Genomic DNA, 10,410 nt, shown 5'->3' with positions numbered 1-10,410 from the left:
TGCCCACCCCTGGCTCTACATCGTTACATCGTTGAATGCGAGATTGGAGTAGTCCCTTGAACAGTGCGTTTCCTTTAACGGGTGGGTAGAAATTTGACTAAATGTTGAAATGTAGGGAACAGGGTGGAATTTTACAGGGTTTTTTTACATAAATAAACTTACCTTATCCATAGTTTTATTTTGTATTAAATCCCTATTTTGTAACTTCCTTCGGCTGGTGAAACAATGAACTCTGATTGATGGTTTGGATACTAAAAGACAATGATGTCAAAGAAAGCCGACTAGAACAGTCAAACTTTATTTAGGGTTTATCAGAGGCACTTTAAATAATGGAGAGGCGCACCGACTCCTATTTTATCTCACATCCCCACTTCTAAGCGCATGTCTCCATAATTAGGCAAATACATGAGAGCACCATATTAGGCCTCGACAAACTCTAAAACGAGAGAAGTTAACTTACCTTGTCGTTAACAGAAGACAACGAATTACAACATTGAACAATTACAATAAGCCACACCTCAACATGAAAAATAAATCAATTCATTTGTCATATAGATTTCGTGTCATGCTCCCCAACGCCTATCAAAGTGAAATCTAATAATTTGGGTAAAGTTTTGTTGTTGTTTTTTTAAATCCTCATTTCTTTTGAACTGCTATTGAATGGATGTCAAAAAAACAGTTGCAACTGACACTTTTTGTCTCATGTTAAGGATCAAGAGGAGGAACATGTTTGACTTTGGAGGACAAAGGTCAATCCAAATAAGGATTCTTTGTGACCCTCACATGTGTGGTGGCAATGTCGTGTCCAGCTGAGACAACATGGCGTGGAGGCCAATGGGTTCCACATGGTGTGCTTGGAGCACAACAACGGCAACAAATACGCCGTATGACACCTGCGTCTGCTACGACTGTGGAAAATCTAATTAAGATGCATCACCCGCGAAGCGGCTATGAAACGACCCTTTCATTAAACGCGAAAAGTGTTTGTAAAAATCAGTGAGACTGTGAAGTGGAGTGTTTGATAAGGGCACGAGGTGGGAGTACCCTCAGGGTGCGTGGCGTTTGCGCTGGTCCAGTTTGCGTCGCAGCATGTTGTAGTTGTCTCGCGTGCCCGGGGCCTCGGGGTCCAACTTGAGAGACAGCTCGTAATGTTTCTGTGCCAGTTCCAGCTTGCCCCAGCGATGGTACAGCACAGCTTTGGGAGATGCAAAAAAGACCATTTTTATTTTGCGAATTATGGATTGGATAAGACAGGAGAAAATGCTCATTGGGGTATTGATTGGGGGAATAATCACGTATAAAAGGAAAGTACTTCAAATGCTTCTGTTAGGCAAAAGGTCGTAACAACAACAGAAATTCGAAGTTAGGAAATTCCTCTATAATAGCAGAAATCTCAATAAAAATGATAAGCAAATACAGGGATATAGTACGGAGTCCCCGAGATAGAAACAAATGTTGTTTAGTCATCTTTACCCACAGATTATTAAACTGTACTCAAATATTAGTACTCACCGGTTGAATTTTTAGTTTGTAAAAAGGTTCTAGCTTTGGGGGAAAACATATTTTTTTTATACAACAAATTGATAATATAAAAAAAAAAAGACCAGTCTGAAAATAACTGAAAAATGTATTAGTCACCTAAATTGCCATGGCAACCAGCTGCTTTTGGGTTGATTTGAAGAGCGTGGAGGAAAACTCCCTCCGATTCCTAACAATTGAAGACACAATATTAAAACACATCCATAAAAATATATTTATTTATATATTTCGAATTCAAAACTCTTACTGACCTTGTACTTTTCTTGCTTGCCCAGGACATTAGCCAAAGAAAACATGATGGTGTGGTCATTGGGGAGGAGTTTCAGAGCTTCTCGCCCAATCAGCTCTGCTTGACCTAAGTTACCTGTTTAAGAGGGTGGAGTTTAACTACCATATTGCGCAGATACATTGACATCAAATATCTCACATTTACGACCCCCCACTCTATGAGAAAGCTCGCGGCATAATAACCCTCTAGCATCGGAATATTTCACTGCAGTTTATCTTTAATAAATTCATTGGCCACACATATTTTTTACTCCAGTAATAAGTATTTTCATCCAACTGACCAAGACGAAAATTAAAAGGGCTCCCAAAAACAACACAGACATACAAACCAAAAACATTGGTGACTGCCCATTATGATTAAAAATCTTATGACTATTACTTCAGACTGTGCCACATTCAGTATTTGAAAAGTGTTAAGATCCCATAAAGGGCAAATAAAAGACAGTTCACACTGTCGACATGCTGACTGTCTGCTTTTATTTTGGGGATGGAGCTTAAACCCCATGCGCACACGGACGAGCGGTCTGCTCCCTAATTAGGGATGAACACAAGGCACGACTGAGTTATTGATCTCTGTCACTGACCCGTCTGGTGTCTAACTCACCCCCCCAACTCCCACCACCCCGAAAAAAAAGAAAACAGAAAAGCATAAAGAACTAGAGGAGACAGACAGTAAAGCAGACAGCCCAGAGTCATGAGATGTTAAGAAAAATGCCACAGAAAAACAAAAATTGCCAATATCATAATGAAAGTAAGATCCATTGCTCTTCTTTTCCCTTTTCTGTTTGTTTGTTGGCGAGCAAGGGAGAAGGCTATGATCATTTCAGTCAGATTTGCGGAAGGGGGGCTCTAGAAGGACATCGCGCTGGCTGTCCTCGCCCACGTTTGATCAGCGAACACACTGCGCCCTGATTGGATGGCTGTGGCGCCCTCCTGGGAGACTCCACCCCCACTACCCCGCGGGAGCGCCTCCCCGACAAAATGGCTGGAGCGTTCGGAAATCAGAGCATTCTCCACACGCCGGGGAGGAGCGTCTCGGAAAACTCAAAAGACAATAGCCCTAATACATAAATTTCAAGCATTGCTGATTCTCGCTCTTCCGCTCTAATCTTGTTGGGTTGCTTTGATTTGCTTCAAGCAAGCAAACAATTCTTTCCCGCCAATGCTGGGACACAGAATTAAGGGTGTTTAAGTCGAAAATGCAAAAGTAATGACTGGCAATTTGTGCACACTTAAAAAAAAAATGGATCCAAACATTCTGCATTGAAAAAGTAAATAATGCTAACATTTAAAAGATAAAAATACTAGTGATAAACCACTCTGCTACTCTGGGTGTGGCATTTTTTTTTCTCTTAATCCTTTTGATAGTTTTCCTCACATAAATGAGCTGAAGAACAGCAGAAATAAATAAAAAGCACACATTGCATGAGGGCACCATATCGCTTTATGATAATGTGCGAGGAGCACCTGGATTTTGTGGAATCGCTCACTAGGTGTTTGTGGACATGTGGACAAACATACCAATATTGTCCAGTAGGATGACCATGTTGTTCCATGCTAGGCTATGATCAGGTTTAAGCACTGTCGCGTTCCTCCATGCATTCAGAGCGTCCAAATATCTCTGCTGGTCTGCATACTGCCAAGATTAAAACAATATACTTTATGATGTGTCATCAAAATATAGTTAGGAGTGTTAAAGTCGTTGTGCTGATAATCATTTTTTTTATAACAACCAAAAAATTGATATTTTATACCACATTTTGGGAATAATGATTTTTACAGTGAAATATCCCACGAGAGAACGGTTTTAAAAACTGAAATATGTTCTATTTTTGGGACCGCGTGAAATAATTTGAGATATGAAGCCAGTATTGCTTTTTCAAAGGTCTGCATTAATTAGAAGTCAACAATGGAAACGTGGTTTCATTCTCACCAGGCGTCCCAGGTTGTAGTAGCAATCTGGATATTTCCTCCGGAAGTGGATGGCATTCCAGTAGCTCCTCTCGGCTAGCTCAAACTTGCTCAAACTGTTCTGCACGATACCCAGATTCATCCAAGCGGCAGCGAAATCAGGTCTGTAAAAAGAGTGATGTTGGTAAGAGGGTGCGATGCAATGCGCGTTGTTTTTCCACATTACTAACTACGTACTGGATGGAAACAGCTTTGGAGAGCAGTTGTTCGGCCTCAATCAGCTCGTTCCTTTCCTTGAGGATGTTACCTAAGTTGTTCATGGCGTGTACGTAGGTGGGATGGAGCCTGCGAGACGTCCGTGGAGAGTTCTCAATCATTTGAGGAGAATGTGCCACTGTAAAGTAAACACTAACCTGACAGCTTCTCTGTAATAGCTAACAGCTGCTGTGGTGTTGCCCCTGTCGGCCAAATTCTTCCCCACGTTGTAATGTACCTAAGAGATGGGGATGTTATTGAGAATTTCAGTAGGTCAAAAGTAGGGATGTCCCCTGATTTTGAGACTCTAATGAGTTCCAATCAAATACCGAGGAAATGTATTAATGATATCCAAAATGTGTTTTTTTTTTCTTACAAATTTAACAAAAGGTATGGCAAGATTATATATAGTATATATTATTCGGATCCATGAAAAGGACGGGATTGGACTTGATGGCCAATCACGTTAACGGATGGGGGGCATCCCTAGTATAAAAAATAAATAAATAAACCTAAAAAAGAGGGTCTTTTTTTCACCTTGGCATTGAGGGGGCACACGGCCAGCGCGCTGGTAAAGAGGCTTTGCTCTGACCGCCACTGGTGACTGCGGAGAGCGCAGCGACCTATATATGTTAGCAACAAAGCTAAGATGGAGATGCACATGAGCTTCTGCAGAGAAGGGACGGTAATGCAAATTTGTTACATACAGTTTCATAAATGCACAATTTATAATAGATTTTTAAAAAATCATTGATCGATACTAAGCGAAACAGATTTTCTTTTAACAACAATTAGATGCCTTACTAGAAGCATTTTTTACAACACAAAATTAATGACAGTGAAAAATGTATGACTTACTTTTTCTGGCATTTCAAGTATTTTATTGGTGATAATACCACTAAAAATATTTCCATATTGGAATTTGGTCATATCACATCTATTCCCATAGTCAGTAATAGTAGTAGTTAATACAAATAATAGGATTAGTCGTCATTTACTGCTGTAATTGTTTTTCGCATTATTTTTACCGGTCTAAAAATAAAGGTAACGGATGAGTAAAACATCTTGAAAAAATTCAATTCGGAAGTAAAAATATATATATATATACATATCCTCCTGATAATTTCCCTAAATTCAACCATGCCCTTATTTGGGCGAAATGCACTCCCACCTTGTACTTGAGCCAGTGGCAAGAGCAGTGGGCCAGAGCGAAGGCTAATAGGAGGCAGTAGCCGGACGAGGGCAGGTAGAGCACGCGCTCGGCAATGACGAAGCCCACCCGAAAGAAGATATTGCAGGCTGGCAAGAATGGGACCACCAAAAGGACCAGGGCCATGCTAAGAGTCCTGGAGACAAAGATACAGAGTTTCCACCGAGGATCGCTGAAGAAGAGTTTGGCGGCGTAAAACCAGGAGGAGATGGTTCCGCTCGTTTACCTCCTCTGCTGGGCGTCCGATGAGCACAAGGCTCGGCCTACTAAGCCTATCAGGACGCACCAGAACAGCAGCGGCCACAGCACCCTCCAATCGGCGGTGGACTTAATGAGCGGCACACAGCCCATGGACCAATCGAAACACAACCACCAGGGACACAGCAGCAACCAGCCGTTCAGGGCGTAGTAGTAATTATAGTTGACTACCTGTCAATCATCAGCATGGCAGAGGAAATGGAAGGGAGTGGAAAACAGTCAACAATGGGGTACAATTCATCTAGCTGGATGCACTATTTCATTATTTCTTTAGGAAGTTTGACGATCGTGGGATTTTCTTGTGAAATGTCGTATCGTAAAGTTGAATGTTGGTATAGTCACTTCATAATAATATATAATAGATTATAAATACAAATTAACATAATAAGTCAAGGTAAGGACGTAGATTGAAGTGACTATGAATTTTGAAATAAATTGAGTATTTTAATTCATCAGGCATCTCTTTTCAAAAAGCTATAACCTAAAAAAAGACAACATAACAGGCTGTCGATTGTCAAAGGGAGAGAAAAAAAACAGTTGCAGGTCCAGCCATATTAGGGAAAAAAAAAAGATTTATAGTCTGGAGAGAAAAAAAACAGTTGCAGGTCCAGCCATATTAGGGAAAAAAAATTGACTTATAGTCTGGAAAATACAGTACTCAACCCTGATATAGATAAACAAAAGATACACAATCATATTTTCAATACAATAGTTGGTCTTTTAGGACCCGATTATGGCTATCCAATCTCACTTACTCTCAGAAACATGTTCTCTGCAAAGGAGGCGGGGTTGTCCACTTCGGTGAACGCCGGCGGCCCAGTTCCCATGATTCTCCAACGGGTGTAAAGCATTAAGAAGCCGCCTAGAGCCATGAGGGCCAAGCGGCATGGCAGGCCCTTCACCAGCCTCTCGCGTGCCTGTCACAAAACATTACTTACATCATATACAGTCCATACGTACATGCATAATACGTGCAGCTCTAATTAACTGAGCTTTGCATAGGCAATGTATGCAATGTGACGTTTAACATACAAGGGGCCACATGATTTATGACAGAGGCGGTTGGGGGGGGGTACTGTAACTCACATTAAAAGGGGTCTTTCGGAGGAGTAGCCCCTGGGTCAGTTCGTACACGTCAATGTTACAGATGAAGAGGACATCAAAAGCTGCGTTCACGCCCTGGAGGTAAAACGCAAAGACAGATATTTAAAAATCCACATAAAATATAGTGTAGTTCAGTGACAAAAACAATAAAACACATTAGCTCCAATTATAGACTTGGCTTAGAATTTTTTTATGCTAAAACTATACCAAACTTTATTTTTGGTGATATCTTGGTGATCCAGGGTCGAATTAATTATTTTAATCGCTTGAGAGCAGTAATCTATATATTGCTATTTACGCGACTGAAACAAACAGCAGAATAAAAAAAGTGGATCACATTGGTTTATTTTTGTTATGAAAACAAAATACTGAAATACTAGTTTCCTCCATCGACTAAAAACAATGGACATGCACTATTTAAGTGACTAGACCCCTCTAGTGTTAAAGATGAACAATGCAACATATTGATGGCTGAATTTAAGCTTCCTTTGTGGGCCACATGCAATATTTTCATTAATTGCCGTAGTTTAGACAACCCTGGAATAGGCCGCATTAAGACATCATTAAAAACAGGTTTAATATATTTTGTAAAGTTGCTCCAAACTTTCTTAAACATTGTTAAGACTTTCGTACCAGGACAGTGATGCCTTGTTCTTTACAAAGCATGGCGGTGGCGCACAGGGCGAGGCTAACCACAATCCACCACACACAGAAGCTGCCATTTTCCTCGACTGTGGACAGAAAATAAAATAAATAAGATGTGGTTGGTCCAATCAAATAGGTGAGGTCAGGTTAAATGGAACTCACCTCTTTTGAAGGCTTTGCAATAGGTGAGGAAGGACAACAGGAAGAAGAGCGCACACAACAGGTCCGCCCGACCCACAACACCCGCTACCTTGAGTGGAGCAAAGGCCAGACGAATGGATATCATTATCTCGCACCCTGAACTGTTTATCATATATAGATGTGTAAAAGAAATTGAATTGATTTCATTTTGCAATCTCTGGAATAGGCCACCTAATAGTGAAGTGGTGATTCCCACTCAGTGGCGGTGTAATTGTAAGTGCCAATAGTTGTCTGTCTCTATACGTGGCCTATGACTGACAGGTGACCAGTTTAGGGCGTAGTCCGCCTCTCGCCCAATGTAACCTGGGATATGCTCCGGCACCCCGAGTCAAGGTTCAGCAGTGTTGAAAATGAATGAATGAGAACTGGAATATTTTGTCATACATATCCAATCCAATTTGACTGGGGGGCTTGCAGCCATTGTACAATGCAATACTCATTTCAATTCACCTAATGCATCCAACACAGGAGAAAAGACAGTATAAAATATTGGCAAAAAATAAATAAAAAGGGCACCAAACTAAACTGGATATTTATCCAGTCGACTTTGTCGGGAATGCAAAATGTCTACCAAATATACTACTGTTTTGTTTTCGCCAATTCTCCTTTCTGTTTCCTTATTTAGTTCCAACTGGAGAAGTAGTCACTCACCAAGGAGAAAAGGTTCTCTCATTACCACTAATGTGTGAGTCCATAGTGTGTGGGTACAGTGTGGTGTGCATCCTGGGGCTGACTGCTTTGATACGTGTAGCGGGCTCGAGCCAACCATGTGCCCGCCGCACCATCCTTGCCCGTCATGATTAAAGAGAAAACGGGAGAGGGAGCCAGCGCTTCCCAGTCACGCTTCACAGCAAAAACATACATGCGACAGGTCAATAAGCATCCTATAGCGAGGCGTCGGCGGCATCCGTGTGCAATTTGGTCCCGGCGCTCCCAGCTGAGACAGCCCGTTTGTTCTTGGCATGGAAGCACTGCACTGTTTAGTACGAAAAACCTTGCGACACGGACGCCGCTGCGGATCTATCTTGTTAGTTTGCCGCCCCAAAATAAAGAAAAAAAGGAATGCGGCACAATGTCTCTGTAGGTGACCGTTTCAAGATTAAGTTCAAAGCAGCGCATTGGCGCTCGCTTAATTGGCGCCAATTAATCTTGCGGATTGGGGGGTGAATCGGCTTTGACATTCTAGGATGTGAATTCAAAAGACGGTGACTACAGGTTCACAAAAAGAAAGTTTTTTGGGGGGGAAAGATATTGGTAAAGATGTTACAATGGTGTATTTTGGCTATCCATACAGCAGAAGTGTCTAAATTGTTATTAACTCATTGACTGGGTTAAGAGTAGAAGTCAGGCTTTTTTACACCCAACTTAGATAAACGAACTATTCTAATTTATTTCAAGTCTAGTGGACCATCTGCTTGGTGCTAGTGTCAACTGCAATTTCAGAAAAATGCAAAAAGCCTGAACATTTGTCAAATGTGTTACTTACGCTCTCTGTGTGGACAGGGTGAGCAGCAAAGAAGAGAGCAGCCAGCAAGGAGGTCTTAGGAGCGCGATTCACTATACGAGCACCCTTGTCGTAAGCCAGACCACCAAAAAGCAGGGCGAACACGTCGATCATTAGAGCGGAAATGACGGCATGGAGGGCGATGTTGAGCACGTGGAAACCGACAGGATAAAGACCGCCTGCCAGCATGTAGTTCAACCTACGTTCACAGAGAAATAATGAATTTCTGGAATTAAATAGAGCATCTGATCTCCAAATAATAATATTTTCTAAACTATGTTTGTATAACGGTCATTGATTGCATCAGTTGGTGTGTAGACAATCATAACTGAGCATATTTCCAATTTGCTAAACTGACTTATACCGCAGTATAAGTATATTTGAGTACAAACCTGAACGTTAAGACAGTGAGCGGTCTGTAAGATTTGTGACTGGAATTGCTACTCAGGTTGCTTCCCCAGAAGTCATTGCTCCAAATGTTGGTCCAGGGTGTTGTTGGCTTCAAGTCCTGTAATATACACAAAATAGTATCTTATCTTTCAGGGTATAAAGCACATTAGTTCAATCAGGTCCCGCTTTTTCATTGTTTTATCATGCAGTTATGCTCCAACAAAAGTCAAAGGTCATTAAGCACAATCAAAAATTCAATTTCCGTTATTCCTAATTTGAAAAGAATTACAGAAGATAAAAATACAAACTTTGGAGATAATCAGAGAAGTGCAGAACTAAAATACCTTGTTGTTAATGATGGCCTCTGAATCGTCAAAGACAAACTCCCCATCGTAGCTATTGATGAAGCAGAGGAGTGCCACCAGACCCACAGTCACCTTGGCCTGGATTCCATCAAGTCTTGGTAGGGGTACCTTCTGATCCCAGTCAACCTCAGACAACGGCATGATGCACCAGCACCCTGTTCATCCCTTGACATCATCCAAATCCCCGAGGACCACTTCATCTGTGAGCTTTAAAAAACAACAACAACCAAAACCATTTATGAACAACTGGTTGACTATAATGCATTGTTGAATTCTCACCTGATTGTACATGGTGACTTCTTACATATTATTTTACTTCGTTTAAAACTAACATCGAACATAACGCTCTCTTAAAACAGGCATGTATGCAAACACACTACATCAAATCCTGCTTTTCACAATGATCAAATAGTGATTCATGATTATTGAAGTGATACTTACACGCTACTCTATCTAGCAATAGCATCTTTCGTCGAGGGATGGGATCCCAAATATCGGTAGATCAACACAACATGCAATATTAACGATGATTATTTTGCAGACAATGTAAAAAAAACTACTTTATCTAACGATCTACGGACAATTGGGTGAGGGATCCTCGTCCAGTCGCAGACATTATACTGTCACATGTAAACGTACGGACACCCTCTGACTTGATTTACTTCCTTATACATCATATCACATGGCTTATTCCAACCAATGGATGGCTTCGCAGTGATCCTGCCACAAAACGTGGAAAC

General features: G+C 41.2%; 1 protein-coding gene across 1 annotated transcript; it reads right to left on the bottom strand.

Moving 5' to 3' along the window:
- Positions 1–267: 267 nt before the first annotated feature.
- Positions 268–10,327, bottom strand: tmtc4 (transmembrane O-mannosyltransferase targeting cadherins 4). The gene is made up of 18 exons (XM_077617817.1): positions 10,112–10,327; positions 9,650–9,877; positions 9,308–9,423; positions 8,898–9,114; positions 7,373–7,460; positions 7,199–7,296; positions 6,548–6,640; positions 6,217–6,378; positions 5,430–5,632; positions 5,165–5,339; positions 4,531–4,662; positions 4,152–4,231; positions 3,976–4,083; positions 3,761–3,902; positions 3,349–3,463; positions 1,791–1,903; positions 1,639–1,708; positions 268–1,195 (listed from the first exon to the last, which is right to left on the bottom strand). The coding sequence occupies exons 2-18, from the start codon at positions 9,809–9,811 to the stop codon at positions 1,047–1,049; spliced, it is 2,223 nt and encodes a 740-aa protein (XP_077473943.1). The 5' UTR covers positions 9,812–9,877; positions 10,112–10,327; the 3' UTR covers positions 268–1,046.
- Positions 10,328–10,410: the final 83 nt, after the last annotated feature.

Source organism: Stigmatopora argus, chromosome 13, assembly GCF_051989625.1.
Source record: "Stigmatopora argus isolate UIUO_Sarg chromosome 13, RoL_Sarg_1.0, whole genome shotgun sequence".
Taxonomy (NCBI): domain Eukaryota; kingdom Metazoa; phylum Chordata; class Actinopteri; order Syngnathiformes; family Syngnathidae; genus Stigmatopora; species Stigmatopora argus.
Note: the sequence above shows the minus strand (reverse complement) of the source record. Positions and strands in the feature narration are given on the sequence as shown.

Coding starts and splice junctions, on each gene's coding strand:
- tmtc4 (XM_077617817.1), bottom strand. CDS start 9,811: ATGCCGTTGTCTGAGGTTGACTGGGATCAGAAGGTACCCCTACCAAGA. Junction 6,379..6,547: donor TCCGAAAGACCCCTTTTAAT/GTGAGTTACAGT, acceptor GTTTTGTGACAG/GCACGCGAGAGGCTGGTGAA. Junction 1,709..1,790: donor GCAAGCAAGAAAAGTACAAG/GTCAGTAAGAGT, acceptor TTCAATTGTTAG/GAATCGGAGGGAGTTTTCCT.